The sequence below is a fragment of the Corythoichthys intestinalis genome, chromosome 21 (assembly GCF_030265065.1).
Source record: "Corythoichthys intestinalis isolate RoL2023-P3 chromosome 21, ASM3026506v1, whole genome shotgun sequence".
NCBI classification, from domain to species: Eukaryota; Metazoa; Chordata; class Actinopteri; order Syngnathiformes; family Syngnathidae; genus Corythoichthys; species Corythoichthys intestinalis.
Window position 1 is genome coordinate 12,401,678 of NC_080415.1, and position 20,250 is coordinate 12,421,927.

The window sequence follows — 20,250 nt, forward strand, 5'->3', positions numbered from 1 at the left end:
AAATCGCAGATTTTAACCTCACACCCAGTTTTTATTTGGCACTGATACACCACGGAAAACCGGACACATAATCCTTTTAATTTCATGGAAGGATTTTTTTCCCCACTAGAAGGTACTCATGCTCTTTGGATGGGAGATGTTTCATTTCTGTAGATTTTTCTAGTCGGAATTCCAGGATTTTGTGTATTTTACTGGCCTCATATGGTCATGTAATACGTTATAATAGTGGATAATGAAAGGTTTATATAATTGAGGTGCTGAGAATTAAAATAAACCATTGTTTAAAAAAAGTACAGTCAGGCATTGTAAGCATTTACTCTTTTCATCAAATACTTTTTGACACGTACTTGAGGAATTTTTTGGGGGGATGACTACTTTTACTTTTACTTGAGTAATTCTATTTTGGTGTAACGCTACACATACTTCAGTGTTTTGCTACTCTAACCACCTCTGGTTTTTGTCATGAATGCTCAAGCAATATTTGAATTTCTAGAATCTGATCTTTAAAAAAAAAAAAAAATGTGTTTTGTACCATGTCATTATCAACTGTAATATTGTGTTACTTTTAACTACCATAATTCAAAATTAAACAAGACACAAGCTAAAATAAAAAAACTAACAAGCGTAAGATTCAGCAGTGGTCAAAGGTGGGTAAAGTAGCCAAAACCTTTACTCAAGTAAGTGTAGCGTTACTTCAAAATAATATTACTCTAGTTAATTAAAAGTAGTCATGCCAAAAATTTTTCCTCAAGTACATGTAAAAAAGTTTTCGAAATAAGAATAAAGAATACTCAAGTAACGAGTAACTTTGTTAGTAACTGCATACGATGTTTGATTCTTTTTTTAAACAACGGTGTATTTTTCTCTCAGTTATCTATATGAAATGCTATCATCATACTCTACTATAACCTATTACATAAACAATTTTAAGCCAAAGAAATAAAAAAAAACAAAAAAACAAAAACAATAATAATAATTGAATTCCGGGAGGAGAAAAAAAAGATCTACAGAAAGGAAACATCATTCGTCCGAAGAGCATGAGTTCCCTCTAGTGGAGAAAATATGTCCTATTTTGAATTATTGAATAGTGAATAGTTCCATCACAGTTCCTATTATGAAATTAAAAGGATCATATCTCCGGTTTACTGTGGTCAATCGGTGGCAAATAAATACTGGGAAAGAGGTTAAAATCTGTGCATTTCAGTCATGTTGAGGGCAGCGCTCTACGTCAAATACTCAGAATTTTACAGTGCTTTAAAGACACCACGTGATTGAACAGGCCGGCATGATCACAGAACAGGAAGCTTGAGTCTGATTGGTATAATGGAGTCATTTAATTATTGTTGCTACGTGTCATTGGTGAAACTGGTAGAGTTACTGTTAGCCTCACTGGCAAACAAAATCAGAAAAAAGTAAACACTAATTTTAGAATAAAGAGGAAATATGTCACAACTAGTTTAACCCAAAGTAGCGGAGTATTTTTTTCTTCTTCACAAATCTACTCAAGTAAAAATAAAAAGTATGGCATGGTAAAACTACTCTTAGAAGTACATTTTTCTCAAAAAAGTTACTCAAGTAAGTGTAACGGAGTAAATGTAACGCATTATGACACACCTCTGGCAATGATATGATGCAACCGCATACATTTTCAAACTTCTATTGGACATATCTGCTCTTTATTTTCTTGGCATCAAATACATACCAAACCTTGCAGTATCCCACAAAATTATAGCATAATATCTCAAAACAATAGTGACTTTTCAAAAAAAAAAAACAAAAAAAAAAAAAAATCCAAGTGCATCATATCAGATTAGACTTTTGGAAAGTTCTGAAAAAGTTTCATAGGATCCCAAAAGCACAGGGAGAAAATGTGTTTTTTTTTTTTTTTTTTTTTTTTTTAATAGGTAACAACCCGTGCTCCTGTGGACTTTCATTTGTGCTTCTTCATTAAAAAAAAAATCACGAAGTAGCAAATTAAGTGGATCTGTTGGCCAGTTCCATGGTTTTCCAACAGCGTCTGTGATCACTGTTGGCCAAATGTATGAACTTGTGTTGAATGACAGTGGAAAAAATGCCACAAAGTACTGCAGAGCTGAGCAGTGCAGAGAGGAGTGCGCGAACACGGACATGATGAAAGGCGTTCCACTCCCCTTCGCCCCAATTAAAATATTTTAACAAGTTTGATCATTGCTAGCGTACCTGCGAGTCAGAGATTTCGGAGGGTTTCTCGGTCAAACTGCTGCTCTCCACGGGGATCAAATCATTGTACTTTGTGCTCACGTCCTCATCCGAGTAGTTGAGACTACCTGGACTTGGCCTTGGCGGGGACCTGCATTAAAATAATAAGAACAAATCCATTGAAAAATTAAAAGATTGATTTTTTTTTTTTTTTAATCAACAAAAATGCCAAGACATTCAATTACAAATAGATCAAGTAATTATAAATTAATTAAATTATTGGGAAAAATATATACATTAGATAAATACAAACTAATAAGATGTAAGAAATATTATAATCAATCACAAATGCCATTCAAAAATTAAAAATTAAACATAACATTTAATTTTCAACACAAAAATGATTAAAACATAAAAAGTACAGAGATACATTTCAATAAAATGTGGTTCAAATAAAATTAAGTAGCAATAATAAAAATACTCAAAAAAGGTGTTGAACTACATATGAATCGACATTAATGATTTTTATCACAAAATATATTCAGTAGTGACACTTTCATGAATTCATTCATATGTTGAACTACATTTAAATTGGTATTTCATTCATTTATTTGGCACACACTGCTGTCACCATCACATTTGATTTTGTTTTTAAAAACGCAGTGTAGCAAATGCCAGTTTTAAGAAAAGCCTCCTTCATACCCTCCGGTGGTCCTGCTAAACAAATATAACCCCCCACCTTCTTCGCCCTCTTTGACACGTGTTGACTTTTCCCGGCTGCATGTAGAGCTGCTGTGCTTTTAAACAGAAAATCAACTTTCCAAATATTCAAATGTTTTTACAAAACACTGTCAATTCCATGTTGGCGAAAATGGAAAAGTGCAAGGATGTCATTTTGTAAAGTAGTGAAATGAGTGGATGGTATCCATGATCCATTTCATAATTAATATTGCAAATTAAGGTTGCAACAACCAATTGATTAAATTGATTAAAATCGTTTAGTAAATTAGTAGCCAACTTATTTGATAATCGATTTTTCCCGGCAGCTATGAGCAGTCCTGTATGGGTCCTTGTTTGAGTGTAACATGAGGCTGCGTGCCCCCCAGTGATTAAAGCAAGAGAGAGAGAGAGAGATCACTGCTGCTGCTGCTGCTGTTGGGTTGCTGAATCAATAATATTACAAAGTGTCGAGAGTTACATTGTCTTTTGTGTTGTTAGATCCAGTGTGCCTCTGTCAGACGTGAGTAAATGACGCCAATTGTATAGTTTGTATTCTTTGTTGATGAGACGTTACTACTTTGCATGAAGTGCTAAGCTAGTTACGAATATGCTAATTAATGTGTCATACGTGTTTGTCTGTATTGTTTTTTGGAGAAGCATATTAGTACTTGGGTTATTATTAGATACTAAAGTTGTCCCCCATAGACTTCACTATCAGTTGACGAGACAGCTCTTACAGACATTGCGCCATGGCTTCCCGTAGGGTGCCAAGCCAGGCAGAGCGTCGTGGCAGCTTTCACTGGGATAAACTCAAACGCGCGCTGCATTCTTACGCCGGACTTTGGTGGAAACAGGACAAAAGTTTTAGTGCATACAAGCAGGTAGCTCAAGAGTTATTTAGTCAAGGATTCAAGGTAATTATGGCTTTTAACCAAAAATCTAGACTGTTTTACGTTCATATCTATAGAAATTCCGGGATTTTTGCATTTATTTGCAGAAATTTTCAACATAAAAAGCTGTTTTGTGATGGCCGCCATGTTGGATTTTGTATCCATACACGATAGCGCAACTTTACATTCAAGTATTTTATTTTATGTAACATTTCAGTCTAAAAACGACAAGGGCCAGATAGCCGGCAAGACGTGCTGAGGCTATGGTGACATCGGAATTCAACCTAAATAAGTTGTGACTGTATATAGAATAATGCTAAATTTGCTTTTGTTGGGTAAAATTAAGATGATTCTGCATGTTTTGAGAGCTGTTGAAAACATACGTCAAAATTGCACTAAATAAAGAAAATTTAAATCGCTATTTAGGGCAAAAACTGATATGTTAAATATTGCTCTTGATCCAGCTATTGCTATTGTTTCATTTGGTGATTTTTGTGCATCTAGCGTAAAATTTAAGAATTTTATATCCACTTTAAGTTTTGTTATACTTACTATATGAAAAAATAATAAATCGGGATTCTATGAGGTAACGACTTTGAATCTTTTGATGTCGCTGCTCATGGAGACTCATATATGCCTAAGGGAGGTGGTGCCTGTTTTGGTTTTAGGTCGCTAGCGGCTTTGGTTTTGAAAATATTTGAATTAAGTTTATGAAAATAGGCCCCCTGCGGAGCGGTCCCGCGCCCCGTTTCCTGTCAACTGATAGTGAAAACTAAGAAAAACCCATTCATATGACAGCATAGAGTCTCCTATCAACACAAACTCAAACTGTAAATTGTCATACAAGAGAGTGTGCTTTGAAATTGGATTTTATTATTGTATTTAAGACCAACTGTTTGATTAAGAAAACTGATTCATTACAGTGTGCCTCCTCCGTAAAAAAAATAAATGAGTCATTGACACAATTTATATTAGCGCTTTTCCCACGAGAAAAAAATTCAATCAGCGGCACTTTTTATTACAATTTGAATGAACAGGACTTTTGTCTGATTTGTGTACTGAGAAATTATTTTTATGTTTTATACTCACAACCTTCATTAAAAACTTAACAAGTTTTATGTATTTAAAACAATACAGTTGTAGACTACAGTAAAGTCAGGAAGCCATAATAAAACATTTTTGAAGAAAATAGTCATCCATTTTGTCTTTATTGTTACTTACAACATGCCTAAAAACAACTCAAGTTAAATTGTGAAGGTAATTGAAAAAAGACATCAATTCGATTAACCGTTTAATGCCTGATGTCTAATTAATCGATGATAAAAAACTAATAATAATCGTTAGTTGTAGCCCTATTGCAAACAAGTTCATATTTACCATAATTTTCCGCACAGGCCTTATTAACACACTCACTAGGTTTACGAGTAGTATTTTTACACAATATTTTTTCCACCACCTACACAACCCAAACTACTTACCCATCCATCCTGCTCATTCACAGATCGAGCCATACTGCCATTGTTCGATTGAGACACACATCCGTTCTTCTGTTCATGGTTTCATCCCTCCAATCACTGATCCACCCAACCATGTAGTCAACGACGCCACCATCTGTTTGCTTATCCATCTGTCTAAGCACTCACTCATCCAAACATCAATCCACCCATCAAATGTGCACTTATCACTAAGCCTTTTCATGATTCCATCCATCCATCCATCCATCCATCCATCCATCCATCCATCCATCCATCCATCCATCCATCCATCCATCCATCCATCCATCCATCCATCCATCCATCCATCCATCCATCCATCCATCCATCCATCCATCCATCCATCCATCCATCCATCCATCCATCCATCCATCCATCCATCCATCCATCCATCCCTTTGCAAAAGCTAAGCATTAAGCTAAACTACTGTATAAGCAAACATTGACAAAGCCAGTTAGCAGCCAAGTTCAAATAAAAGTGAATTTAACTCAGGGTTTGAACCCTGCGCTAATTGGAAGAAAATCAGTCGTAAACACCACTGCCTGTCCGACACGTCTCGGAATTAGCCGGACTACGCTGGGATTAGGAGGCTTGTTTGAATTGCGATCTGGCGGATAAGGCGGCAGGGTGGGCGCAAAGGTCTTTGGTATTCCGAGTAGAGATGAAGCATTAATCTATAATCGCTGGGGATTTGAGAGTGTCGTCGCCTACGCTGACCTGGTGTAGACGCCGTTCTTCCGGCAGAAGGAGTTTTTAACGGACAGCCGGCGGTTGTTGAGCTCCAAGGCTGGGAAGCGGCCCTCGTCCAGGCTCACCATGTCGCCGTGTGTCAGCGCGTTGCAGTTGGCGTTGTTACCTGCGCACACGTACAGAGACACTGTGTGACCACAGGCCCAGGTGGGACAAGACCGTTAGAGTTGTTGTCTTCTTTGGTAAAAGCAAGAGGAGAAATTGAACAAAAGTAAATAATGAGGTACAGTATTTCATGCAAAATGGCAGGCAATGAGTTACAGTGATCCTTCGTTATTTGTGGTTAATGGCGACCAGAACCCGCCGCGATGAGTGCAAACCCCCCACTCCCCCACACTCCTCTCCAGAATTTTTTTTTTTTTTTAATCTTTTTGTGTGTTCAATGTATTTATCCAGATTTATCATTGGAAAGAGATGAATATAAGACATGTTTATTCACTTTTCTCTCCCCAAAGTATAATAAAAAAATATACAGGGTGACCCAAAAAAAAGTTTACACTGCCATAATACAACTTAAAGAGCATACGACACCAGAAAAAAAGTCTTAAATGGCATTATTATGTGAATTAGAATCATATTTTGAGACGATTCGACCATATACAACAATTTAGCAAAGCGCAGATGACGAGAAATTAGTCTTTTAATCTGCCGGTTAGCCACGCCTACAATTATAGGGCTTTAGCGTCCCCAACAGGTGGATGACGTCAGCGGTAGACTAGGCTCATCGGTTTTACTATTCAGCCCATTGAGGGGGAATTGTTCAGAACGAGGAAAACGAGACGAAGAGAGCCGCAAAATGTCATTGTTTCAGTCTCTCTACTCCCAATATTTTTACAGGATATTCTTTTTATCCAAGTATTTTTCCCCAATAGCTATATAAATGGCTTGAGAAGGACCAGTCAGCCCGTCGAGGGGGAACTATTCACAATGAGGAAAACGCGACGAAGAGAACGGCAAAATGTCATTGTTTCTGTCTCTTCAATATTTTTACAGGATATTCTTTTTACCCAAGTACTTTCCCCAATTGCTAAATAAATGGCATGGTCATGACAAATAACTTGTGCTAAATGGAATATAAAATAATAAAAATCCATTTATTCAAGACGACATGGCAAAATTACTCCATAATGGTCAAAACAGTCGACTTTACCTTTACTGTCACACCTGCCGAACGATATTTTATGACACCTAAATCGGACATATGTCATTTCCCTTCCCCGGCTTCGGAGAATGTAAACAGACCAGAAGGAGTGACAGCTAGCCGACATGCTAACCCGAACCGAGGGATGTTTCAAAGTCTTCGAAGTGTAAAATCACACATAACTAGCCTGGATTATTTGACATGACGACGCGGTTGTCGAGTTTCTTTGCGGATCGGCAAACCGCCCGGCGGAGAGCAATTTACAGTTGTTCCCTGGAGGAGGGTGGCTGGAATTGTTGTGTAGCTAACGTGCTAACAGCTAACTGCTAATGAGCGTGAGGATAGCTTTTTACATGCCTATCAATGATCAAACGTAAGTAGTCCTTTATTTAAATGAATTTTATAGTGTTTACTTTGTAATCACTGTATTCGTATTTGACATAATACAAAACAAGATGTTTACTCACTTCCTTGTAAGTCCAATGGTCCCACAGTAAATATCCACGGTGAATGGGAACCTTTTGAAACTCCAAAAAGGCGCATACGCCTCTCCCGCATACAGAATGATTTTTCTGCAGCCGTTTGGCTGGCGTGATGCAAAAAATAAAAGTATTAATCCGCAAAATCAGCTGAATCCTTCGTCCTCATACACAACAGTACACTGTAGCGTGAAGAGGACGTCTTCTACCGTACACGTCACAGCGCCCTCCTCCTCAATGCGAGACCGAAGCCGGAAGTCACTCATTTTCCTGGCGCGGGATTCAAAAAACTAAATAAATATAGCGATCGCTTCCACACACATCCAAGCGGTCCATATCATTCAGGAGCATAAAATACCGCGTGTATTATGAAATAAACATGCTTTTTCGTGTCACAAGCACTTTAAATGCCATGTTTATTGAGCTTAGAATTAGAATTTAATCACAAATTATACATTATTGTAAAGAACATGTACAGTACACTCTATTTTTCAATGTGTCCTCCCTTAAGTGTCACAACAGCCTCCAGGCGCCTGCGGAACGCTTGACAGGTCTTCTTTATGTAGGATGCTGTCATCTTTTCCCAAGATCTAACAATGGACCTCTCCAAGGCTGCCACAGAAGTTTGTGGCTTCTTACAGGCACTGTCCTCCACAGTTGCCCATATGCTATAATCCAGGGGAGGTGGCCACATATCACCTTGTCAATCAACTTTTTGGTCCGCACAGATCGGCACTTCCAGACTCAGGTTTTCGTGAGGCTGGTCCAGTATCTTTCAGCTTCTTTTTAACTTTGTAGACTGCACATCTGGATATTCTCAGATTTGCTGCAATCTCAGTAGGTGTCAGACCGGCACGCAGCAATTCAGGTACAGCTAAAGTTTTCTTCATTTTCAGCAGAAGCACAGGAATTGAAGAGACGAGAGATTACCAGCTGCATTGAGTGACCTTAAAGAATCAGTTAAGCATGACAATCTATTTAGATATGTTTCAATGGCTTTTAAACAAGCAGTCAACTGAGTGTAAACTTTTTTTTGGGTCACCCTGTATATACAGTGCCTTGCAAAAGTATTCGGCCCCCTTGAATCTTGCAACCTTTCGCCACATTTCAGGCTTCAAACATAAAGATATGAAATTTAATTTTTTTGTCAAGAATCAACAACAAGTGGGACACAATCGTGAAGTGGAACAACATTTATTGGATAATTTAAACTTTTTTAACAAATAAAAAACTGAAAAGTGGGGCGTGCAATATTATTCGGCCCCTTTACTTTCAGTGCAGCAAACTCAGTCCAGAAGTTCAGTGAGGCTCTCTGAATGATCCAATGTTGTCCTAAATGACCGATGATGATAAATAGAATCCACCTGTGTGTAGTCAAGTCTCCGTATAAATGCACCTGCTCTGTGATAGTCTCAGGGTTCTGTTTAAAGTGCAGAGAGCATTATGAAAACCAAGGAACACACCAGGCAGGTCCGAGATACTGTTGTGGAGAAGTTTAAAGCCGGATTTGGATACAAAATGATTTCCCAAGCTTTAAACATCTCAAGGAGCACTGTGCAAGCCATCATATTGAAATGGAAGGAGCATCAGACCACTGCAAATCTACCAAGACCCGGCCGTCCTTCCAAACTTTCTTCTCAAACAAGGAGAAAACTGATCAGAGATGCAGCCAAGAGGCCCATGATCACTCTGGATGAACTGCAGAGATCTACAGCTGAGGTGGGAGAGTCTGTCCATAGGACAACAATCAGTCGTACACTGCACAAATCTGGCCTTTATGGAAGAGTGGCAAGAAGAAAGCCATTTCTCAAAGATATCCATAAAAAGTCTCGTTTAAAGTTTGCCACAAGCCACCTGGGAGACACACCAAACATGTGGAAGAAGGTGCTCTGGTCAGATGAAACCAAAATTGAACTTTTTGGCCACAATGCAAAACGATATGTTTGGCGTAAAAGCAACACAGCTCATCACCCTGAACACACCATCCCCACTGTCAAACATGGTGGTGGCAGCATGGTTTGGGCCTGCTTTTCTTCAGCAGGGACAGGGAAGATGGTTAAAACTGACGGGAAGATGGATGCAGCCAAATACAGGAACATTCTGGAAGAAAACCTGTTGGTATCTGCACAAGACCTGAGATTGGGACGGAGATTTATCTTCCAACAGGACAATGATCCAAAACATAAAGCCAAATCTACAATGGAATGGTTCAAAAATAAACGTATCCAGGTGTTAGAATGGCCAAGTCAAAGTCCAGACATGAATCCAATTGAGAATCTGTGGAAAGAGCTGAAGACTGCTGTTCACAAACACTCTCCATCCAACCTCACTGAGCTCGAGCTGTTTTGCAAGGAAGAATGGGCAAGAATGTCAGTCTCTCGATGTGCAAAACTGATAGAAACATACCCCAAGCGACTTGCAGCTGTAATTGGAGCAAAAGGTGGCGCTACAAAGTATTAACGCAAGGGGGCCGAATAATATTGCAAGCCCCACTTTTCAGTTTTTTATTTGTTAAAAAAGTTCAAATTATCCAATAAATTTTGTTCCACTTCACGATTGTGTCCCACTTGTTGTTGATTCTTGACAAAAAATTAAAATTTGATATCTTTATGTTTGAAGCCTGAAATGTGGCGAAAGGTTGCAAGGTTCAAGGGGGCCGAATACTTTTGCAAGGCACTGTATATTGCTGAAAACACAGACAAGGCTGAAAAAACAGTTTCTGCTCTTGCACCCCTCTTTAAGATAAACTGCTGTACTTTAAGATAAAAGAATTGTTGTGTTTGATAGAACAATATGTCTATATGCTGGCATAGCAGTTTCATGTCGCATTACCATGGCAACCCCCGTTTACAGACACAGCACAACCCCTTTTGTTTCAACCCAGCGATAAAAATAATTATATTTATTATTTCAATGTCTATCATTTTTAGCTTAGAATCATTAACTGATGTCTAATATTTAGTTAAAAAAACAAAACAAAAAATAACGACTTTATAAAATTATTCACTCTCATATTTTTAAACTTTTATACAAATTACGTCAAAATGAAAAAAATAGTGTCTGTAAATAGGTCACAGATATCGACCTCATAATTATCGCTTCACTATATTTTTTTGTTACTGTCGCATTTTCCCCGATATTTTAGATGATAAATAATCAATCAACCAAACAAAGAATAATAAAAAAAAAAAAAATAAATAAAAAAAAAAACGTTTAAAAGGGTAAATATTTGAAAAAGAAAATCTCGGCCACTCCTTGATGTCTGCGATTTCTGTCAGTGATCCTTGTTATATTACCGTGTTTCACCCATAAAATCCCCCAAAAGTCCGGCTGTGGCCATTCACAGCTGTGTCTTGACACTCGGTGAAACATGCTAGATATTGGATCGAAAAAAGGTAAGTACACAATCTCGTTAAAATCCTGGTGTCTTTAATTATGCTCTCTCATGCTCTCACCTCGAGTTAGGGTTAAGGGGTTTAAAAAAAAAAAAAATTTAAATGCCCTCCTGTTCAAAAATTTTATTCCCCCAGAAAATAAAGATTTTAAGCTTTTTTAATGATGTATCACACATGCATATAGGGCAGTTTTGAAATTTGGCCAAATTGGGGGTCCCAGATCGGAACTTCAAGTCACTGGAGTGTTTTCCGCTATTTATATGTATATATTTTAATAAATGGTTTTTAAGCACTTCAAATGTAATAATTATGATAGGTTTTAAACATGCTACTGTCCTACCGAATTATTTTTAAAGAAGAATAAAGTAGTAGAAAAATGCTTGGTTTTATTTAATGCTTCATTGAGTGAGTCCACTCAAATCCTCTCAAGCTGCTCACTTACACAAAAGGAGTTGCCACAGCAACTGTTTAACAAGTTAAACGATGATTGACGCATGCATCACTTTGAAGCTTTGGCTTACAAGCATTTGTGACAAGAACAAACCCAAACATCTGTTAACATCTTTTTTAATAATAATAATAATAATGCTAATAAGCAACCCCAGTGCAGTGCCTGATGAACAAAGAGCAGGGAGAGGGGACAGCTCATCTGTATTTAATTGTTTTTTTATAGAAAAAAAATATGCGATGGACTGGGGTCGCGAAGTTTGAAGCGCAAAGTAGCGAGGGATCACTGTAAATACTATGAAAAAAAAATAAACATAACTTACTTGGGACCATAACCAATGCGTATTTCTATATTTAGTCATTTTAATTTTATTAATTTAATTTGAATAAACATTGTATACGTGCATAAATGTATTTATAATAGCAAAACAAATAAAATAAAAAGTACAATAATAATAATTGCTAATATATATATATTTTTTGTTATTTAATGACCAAAAATAGTCACTTGCCCTATAAAGTGTTAAAGGTCTTCAGTGTCAACTTTTGAAAAGCTGTCCATGGTAGTGAGCACTGCCCCTAGTATATTTGAATGAGGCATAAACTTTAATGTTTTTATTCGTGTTTCCCATTCTTTATTACATCTTTATTTTTAACAAAGTGACATTTCTAATTATTTCAATATTTTTAAAGACTATAAATGTAACAATTCCTCTGTACTTTTAACATTAATTTTCTTAGTTCACGTCATTAATTATGGTGCAATTAATTCTAATCTTAAATGAATAGTCTTTTTTTAATTAAGTATTACAATTATTAGAAATGACCTGTATTATACTATTTTACAATAGCTAAAGGTTTTTAGAGAGACTATTTCATATCATCTACAAATGCCCATTTTAGAGACCAAAATGTGGCCCTTGAGGCCAAGTTTGCTCAGAGTTTAAACAACATTTTGGGTGAGCGGAGCAAAAGGCCATGGCCGCCTGAGGTGACTTAAGGTCAACTGGTGGTTAAACGCAAGTATGGGGGAAAAAAAAAGTCAGACACAGAAGCATTTGTCAGGAGTGAGAATGAGCGCTCTTGTTTTTTCACTGTCAGTCAAATGGATGGGCAGTAAGTGACCCTGCACTGGCAACTGCCCCAATAAGCCCAGCATCGCTAAAAGTGCTGAGCGAGGCAAACCACACGCGATTGTCAATGGGCAAGTCCCGACCTTGCGCTTTTCGCCAACATCTGTTTTGGGAAGCATTTACTGAGGCGTTAACTGCTCGTTAAATCAAAATAACATGATTTATGAGGACAAAAATATTGAATCCATCCCCCAGCGGACTAAGAAAGTAAAAAAGAAAACAAGTCATAAAGCAACATGAAAACAGTGCAGGCCGCTCTCACCTGATTCGGACTTCTTTGCATACTTCTTGCTTTGTCCTCGGATGATGAGGATGAAGACGAGCAGAAGGATGAAAATGAGTCCCACGAGGGCCACAACCACCAGGAACCACCACTCCTCGTAGAATGGGGCAACTTTTTGGGCTGGGTGTGTAAAAAAAGCCCTTATTTCAAAGCTGTGCATCTGTCAATCTATCAGCATTTTAAAAGGCAAGGGTTAGGGGGTCAGGGTTAGGGTAATCCTTATTGCCACAGTAGGCAATAAGTACACATTCTAGCAATTGTTTTGATGTCAACGTATCAGTCAATACAAAAGACATCTGTTGAAAATATTTGTTTTTTTATTCAAGGGATCATGCCAGTTGTGCATCAGAAACAGGAGTCTGGTTGAGCCCTGATGTTAAAGTACCGTAATTTTCGGACTATAAGCCGCTACTTTTTTCACTTATTTTGAATCCTGCGGCTTATAGTCCAGTGCAGTTTAATTGTTGATTTATTTGGGTTGATAGGTAACACTTTATTTGTCACCGGCGTCATAGGACTGTGATAAGACCGTCATAATTATGACATGATGTTGTCATGGGCAATAATGAATGCTTATGACAGATGTCATCAGAGGTGGGAAGCCCGCATTACTACTCTGTTACATTTACTTGAGTAACGTTTTGTGAAAAATGTACTTCTAAGAGTATTTTTTTCGAAGCCATCCTTTTTACTTTTACTTGAGTAGATTTGTGAAGAAAAAAACACTACCCTTACTCCACTACTTTGGGCTGCACAAGAGTCTATACATTTTTCTTATTTATTTTTTATATTAGATTTATTTATTTTTGACAGCGATGCCAAGAGTAGCGCTACAATTTTCACCAATGAGACGTCGCAACAATAATCACGACTCCAATATACCAATCAGAAGCAAGCTTGCCGTTCTCTAATTACGCCAGCCTTTTCAATTACGTGGCGTCTTTAAAGTACCGTAAAAAATGAATTATTTGACATAGAGCACTGCCGTCAACATGACTTGAAAGCGCGGATTTTAACCTCTCTCCCAGTCTTTATTTGGAACCGAATGACCACGGAATACCAGAGATATGATCCTTTTCATTTCATAACAATGACTACGAAAGGAACTATTCACTATTCAAACTAGGAACTATTTTCTCCTCTAGAGGGTACTCATGCCCTTTGGACAAATAATGCTTCATTTCTGTCATTTTTTTCTCTTGCCAGAATTCAATGACTTTTTTTTTTTTTTTTTAATTTCAGTTCATATAGATAACTTCAAAAAATCAAGCAAATATGTAAGAAGTTACTCATAATGTTACTCATTACTTGAGTATTCCTTTCACCAAATACTGTTTTACTTTTCCTTGAGTAATATTGTTTTGAAGTAACTTGCTTGATTTGAGTTGCTTGAGTACAATTTTTGGCCACTTATTTTGAAGTAACTTGCATGAGTTGAGTTGCTTGAGTACAATTTTTGCCCACTCTACCCACCTCTGGATGTCATTACGTGTCTTCCGGCTAATTTTGTCATTAACTTATGTCCAGCTCGGATCTTTTGCATCGATTTAAAAATGAAACGCCTATTTTGACAATAAATGACATCTGTCATAAGCATTCATTAATGCTCATGACAATGACTTGTCAAAATCTTATGACAGCCTTATGATGCTGCTGTCAAATAAATTGTTACCGTTGTTCTGCCAAAATGTCTACAGCGGCGAAACGTGCTACATGAGGCGAATTTGACAGCCAAAGTACTACCATGCGTTTTCAACTTGTTTTGTTAAGATGCATACAGAAAAAAAAAGCCTTAAGAAAGTACTTAAATGTAGTTATATTAAATAAGGAAGGTTTAAATACGCTACGTTACTAATGTGGTCAATAGATTAACGCTGCTTTTAAGCTACCACAAGAAAACACAATGGGTAAAAGTACGAGAGTGAAATACATGCAAACAGTACTTTTGAGGCAATGAAAAGGTGATAAAAAACTCAATGAAAACAAAAATAGTGAGTACTCGCTGCTTTTAACCTATTTACGCATGCGTGTGGAAGGAATTCCAGAACATCGGTTAATATATTTTTTGCTGTAAATATCCCATAATACAATGAGGACAGCTGCGGCCAATTCATGAACAAATGCTGTTTTTGTGTTAAATTTGGTGGGTGGCGGTTTATAGTCATGGGCGCCTTATAGTCCGAAAATTACGGTAGTCACTACTCCTGTCAGCAATTCGAATGCGGCCTTCTTCTAGATGCATTGGACTTGACGTACAAGAAATGTTGCACATAAATTACTATTGTGTCCGCACTACACGCCATCCATTCATCAAATCACATCATGACATGGATGCATACAGTATATGGAAGAAAGGACTAAACAGACACCAACCAGATATGGAGGGAGTGGGCAGGCTAGGCGAGCCATAGCCATAGTCATTGACGCCAATGACCCTGAAGTCGTAGCTCACACCCTGCTTCAGCATGTCCATGTTAAACGTGTGTGATGTCACTTCTTTGGGGATGTCCTTGATGAGAATGTCCCACAGGCCTTCATCTGAAAAATTAATACAAATAGTGACCTTGTGTGTATATGTAGTACGCTTCATCTTCCATCCTTCTCTCCATTGGCGTTGTTAGGCATATTTTAGGGGGAGGCAAGTCCCCCTAAAATATTTTTAAACCCCCTTAAATAATTTGGAATTTTTAGAAAAAACGAAACATGACAAACAATGCTGACATATTCATTATAAAGTTGCCAGAATATTAGTTTAAATCATTAATCATATAACCTGTCGTTTTTAACTTAAATATAATCATAAATCTGTCAGTTTCCCCTCTCTTCATAGAGTAGGTAGAAAGCGCCGGCTGTGCTTTGTTATCGAATCCATTCCACTTGTTCATATATCACTAAAAATCCAGTCCGCGTTTTCCCTGTGACCTTGCTCACAGTTGGTACAGGTGTTGTGCCAAATGCAGTTCACGCAAGGGTGCATTTTTCGGCACAACACCGGCAGTGTGTGTGTGTGTGTACCTCTGGCGCACACAGAGCAGAGCGTGAATAGATGGATGAAGGATGGACATAAGAAGGTTTTTGAAGAAAGTGAGTATTTATCACTGCTGGTTGTAAGAGTTACTTAGCTCCAGCCCCCAGCTAACAGCAGAAAGTCCCATGTAATTAATAAACCAAATGCTCAGTGTTTGACAAATCAAAACTTAGCCTGCACACTGCAGACAATCTATGCGCACGTCTTAGCTTTGTTGTTTTGCGGTCAAAAGTTACATCCCAGCTCTAAAATAACGCTGCTACTTAGCTGCTGCTAGCTAGTTAGTCTGAAATGCATTGTGAATGTCCTGGTTGTTTATAGAGTTAAGTGTACAGTCTTTCTACCACTATCGTTGGGGTGACTTCCTTCTAGAGCATCAGTTTTTCACTTTATGCAGGCGCTGAGCTCATTCATGTATGATTATCATCAGTGGGTTTTCATAATAATACGCTACTAATAATCACTCCACTGCTTTTATTGATCTGTAGGAGTCAGAACAGAGGAGCAAAGAGGGTAAGAGTGGAGAGACCTCTAATATAAAGGTGGTAGGAGTGGAAAAACCCAAGATGATTACACACAGTATAGTTTACATACTCACACACACACACCCACACACACTGGCTGTGTCAAACAATGGGTCAGAAAAGACTTTGCATTCTTGCAGTCATTTCGATTGAAAAAGATGAGCTTCAGCATCTGAGTCACAACAGAGTGATAGACCGATTTCCCATCCTTAAAAACAGACGGCATTCTTTGATGCGTCCATCTACCAAGTAACTTGCAATTGTAGCCATTTTTTCCTGTTGTTCTACTGTATTAAAAATGACGGAAACAAAAAACAAAAATAATAATAATGAATAAATTATCTGTCACGGTTAGCTGTTTGTGAAGTTTTGTGCTTGTACGCTACGTTCACTCACATTCTGTCCATCTCCTGGGGGCTAAGCCCCCCTGTTCTTAAAACCTAGTGAGACCCCTGCTTCTCTCTTTCATTCATTTTTGACTGTTTAGTAATTCATTTATCTTCTGCACTGCTTATTCTCACGAGGGTCACAGGGGTGATGGAGCACAATGAGCAGAAAGTAGGTTGCCAACCAATCACAGCATCTAATGACTGTCAATATTCAAATTCATCTAATTTCATTTGCAGGGCATTGAATCGATCACAACTGGACTGTTCTGGTTGTCCCATCTGTAATTTTATACTTCCTTTCATACAAGATTTTATTGTTGATTTAAAAAAGTGCATGCCTACCTTTGGCCCACCTTTAATTAACAGCAATGTTATCTTTTTCATAACCAAAGGGGAAAATTACAAACAATTGAGTGTACTGATGTTTATATATATATAAATAGTTGGGAGTCTGGAGTAACTGCCCTCGAGTCAAATGTGAAATTAAACAACAAAGTACGTACAGTATGTACAGTATGCATGTACTAAGTATTCAACATGGTATGTATGTTTTCTTATACACCACTATCTGAAAATATGTTTGTGTGCGTGTCGCTTGGAATAATTCCAAATCATCTGTAGAGCAACTCAGTGGGTATTTATTATGTACTGTAAATCAGACCAACTGCTCGGTAAAAATGGGGCAGAGGAGTAGAATGACTCTCTCACAGACACATTTTAGGAAATAGGCAGGTCACTAAAGATTTACTCGGTTGTTTAATTTCACACTTAATCGGTGGGCAGGGACTCCGAAGATCCAACTGCTGTATTTGTATACAAACATTAAAAAGTCAGTTTTCCATAATGTGTCCTATTTAAGCTCAACCGTGAGCAATCAATCAGTTTCACAGCTCCGGCGGGTATTTAAAAAAAAGAAAAGGTACGCGGCCGTATTTCACCTTTGGAAGTGCTGCCAAAGAGCATTAATTACATGCCTCTACTGCTGCTTGTAAACACAACGTTTGTTCTTAATGGGCCACACACGCACTACAAGCAAACACACTATAGCTCATTTTTAACAACGCAATAAACACTGGTAAACATCCAAAAGTTGCCCTGCAAGGAAAGGAGTGATTGCATAGAACAGAAAGTCAGTATTTTAGGACTTCAGACCAGCGTGGCAGCTTTTGTCACAAGTAAACAAATATCTGTTTGTTGACAATGACTTGGAAGGTCACAGAAATAACCATTTCACCAATACTCATTGGGCTCAAGGTTACTTTGAAACGGTAAAAAACTAAGCTTGTGATCACAAGGAAGCTTGTGTTTTGTATGAGTAGATGCCATCTGTGCCAGTTGCTTGGCTTGCTTCATTCCATCTGTCTTTCCGCTATATGTCATTCCTCCATTTTCTTCCTCAAGAATGTAACTTCGCTGTCATAACGCTGGGAGGTCAGTGGAGGCTCTGATGAATACATTTGCAGACAAAAGTATTGACGAGTCATCGCCCAATCAATTGAGGTATGGAAAAGACTCCTTCATCTTGGTGGCATACAGCATCAAACCATTTGTCACCCTGCCACGCTCCGTCAATCAAGAGCTGACGCCGATTGTCCGCACTAATCAATAAGCTATTAAAAGAGGCCCTGGATGGCTGGCGGGCGGCAGATGGTGACACTTAATACCGAGTTCCCCATCCAAACCAGTCCACGAAAATCCCGCCATGCACACTCACCAGAAGGTCTGGCTTCAATGACATAGCGCGTAATGGGAGCACGTCCCGGGTCACCGCTGGTCCAGTGGATGGTCAGAGCTGAGCCATAGCGAGTGATAAAAGGGTCCCCTGGGGGTCCAGGGGCTCCTAGGAAGCAATCACATAACTTTTCAAGCATTTTAAGTCACTTTAAAAGAGATGCAAATCCTCAAGGTCTGCTACCTTCCCCAGGGCCAGTGGTGATGTTAGCCTCCACCTCAGGCCCATACACGAATGTCCTGGCACGGATGCGGAAGTTGTAGGTGACGCCGTCGGCCAGGTCTTTGAGTTTTAACCAGAGGGGGCCGCCTCCCTTCACGTCCACCATTACGGTTCGACTGACCCCTGGGGAGGTGGAGGGGGAGTGGAGACAGTCGGCACAGGCCACAGAAGACTCTGCACAAACATTTACAAGCTTATTTTACACACTGTAATGAAGTTAGTGAGTGATAATTAGTACTTGTAAAGACCATAAGAAGGTGTCCTGCTTTTTTGCCAAAAACTGGTAAGACACAATTTAGAATGCTTTGTAGTAGATGACCAACCACAATACAATATTCCACTGAATGGACTATGAATTTTAAACAGGAACTTTCTGCTGGATAATGTCTTTGTGACATCACATCAGGCCGTAAAGTGAAGTATACAATATACATTATAGGTAGTATGTAAAGCAGGTGTCGGGAACCTTTATTGACCGAGAGAGCCACACCTAACATATTTTAAAAAATGATTCCACGAGAGCTATACAGTGTGTATGTGTCAATATATATATATATATATATATACTCATATATATATATATTTGTATACATTATATATGTTAGAAAATAGGTAGAGGTATGAAATTTCAATCATATATACATTTACACATAAAGAGACATAATCTAAAAAAAAAATCCGGAACTCAGATTGTATGATTTTTCAAAAATCTATTGGTAATTTACTGGGGTTCATATGTATTTGTACCCCTGAGAAAATCAGTGCTAATAATACGTACTTACTGCAGAAGCTTTTGTTTGCAATTACAGAGGTCAGATGCTTTCTGTAGTTCTTCACCAGGTTTTCACATATGGAAACAGGGATTTTGGCCCATTCCTCCACACAAGTCTTCTCTAGATCCGTCAGGTTTCGGTGCTGTCGTTGAGAAACACAAAGTTTCAGCTCCATCCATAGACTTTCTATTGGACTGAGGTCTGGAGACTGGCTAGGCAACTCCAGAATCTTGATATGCTTTTTATGCAGCCACTCCTTGGTCAGCTTGGCTGTGTGCTTCGGATCATTGTCATGTTGGAAGACCCAGCCACGACTCATCTTCAAGTCTCTGACTGAGGGAGGGAGGTTGTGGCTCAAAATCTGTCGATACATTTCAACATTCATCCTCTGCTTTATATAGTCCACTTTGCCTAAAAGCAGCCACAAAGCATGAGGTTTCATACTTCACAGAGGGGATGGTGTTCTTGAGATTGTACTCATCCTTATTTTCCTCCATACACGACGAGTAAAGCACCAAAAAGTTCTATTTTGGTCTAATCTGACCACATGACTTTCTCCCATGACCCCTCTGCATCATTCAGATAGTCCCTGGCAAACTTCAGACGTACCTTCACATGTACTGGCTTCAACAGGAGAACCTACTAAGCAATGCATGATTTTAAACCATTGCAC

At 38.4% G+C, this 20,250-nt stretch overlaps 1 protein-coding gene across 4 annotated transcripts in view; it reads right to left on the minus strand.

Annotated features, from left to right (window-relative positions):
- Window positions 1-20,250, minus strand: part of sdk2b (sidekick cell adhesion molecule 2b) — a 234,317-nt gene that overhangs the window by 14,648 nt on the left and 199,419 nt on the right. For 2 of the 4 annotated variants that reach the window (XM_057825359.1, XM_057825356.1), the window contains exons 39-44: window positions 18,766-18,978; window positions 18,565-18,690; window positions 15,283-15,447; window positions 12,889-13,029; window positions 5,999-6,137; window positions 2,200-2,329 (exon numbers count right to left, since the gene is read on the minus strand). In XM_057825359.1, coding sequence (XP_057681342.1) covers window positions 2,200-2,329; window positions 5,999-6,137; window positions 12,889-13,029; window positions 15,283-15,447; window positions 18,565-18,690; window positions 18,766-18,978 — 914 coding nt within the window. Of the gene's footprint in view, window positions 1-2,199; window positions 2,330-5,998; window positions 6,159-12,888; window positions 13,030-15,282; window positions 15,448-18,564; window positions 18,691-18,765; window positions 18,979-20,250 lie in introns of all 4 variants that reach the window. The other 2 variants (XM_057825360.1, XM_057825357.1) reach the window with 2 other exon arrangements.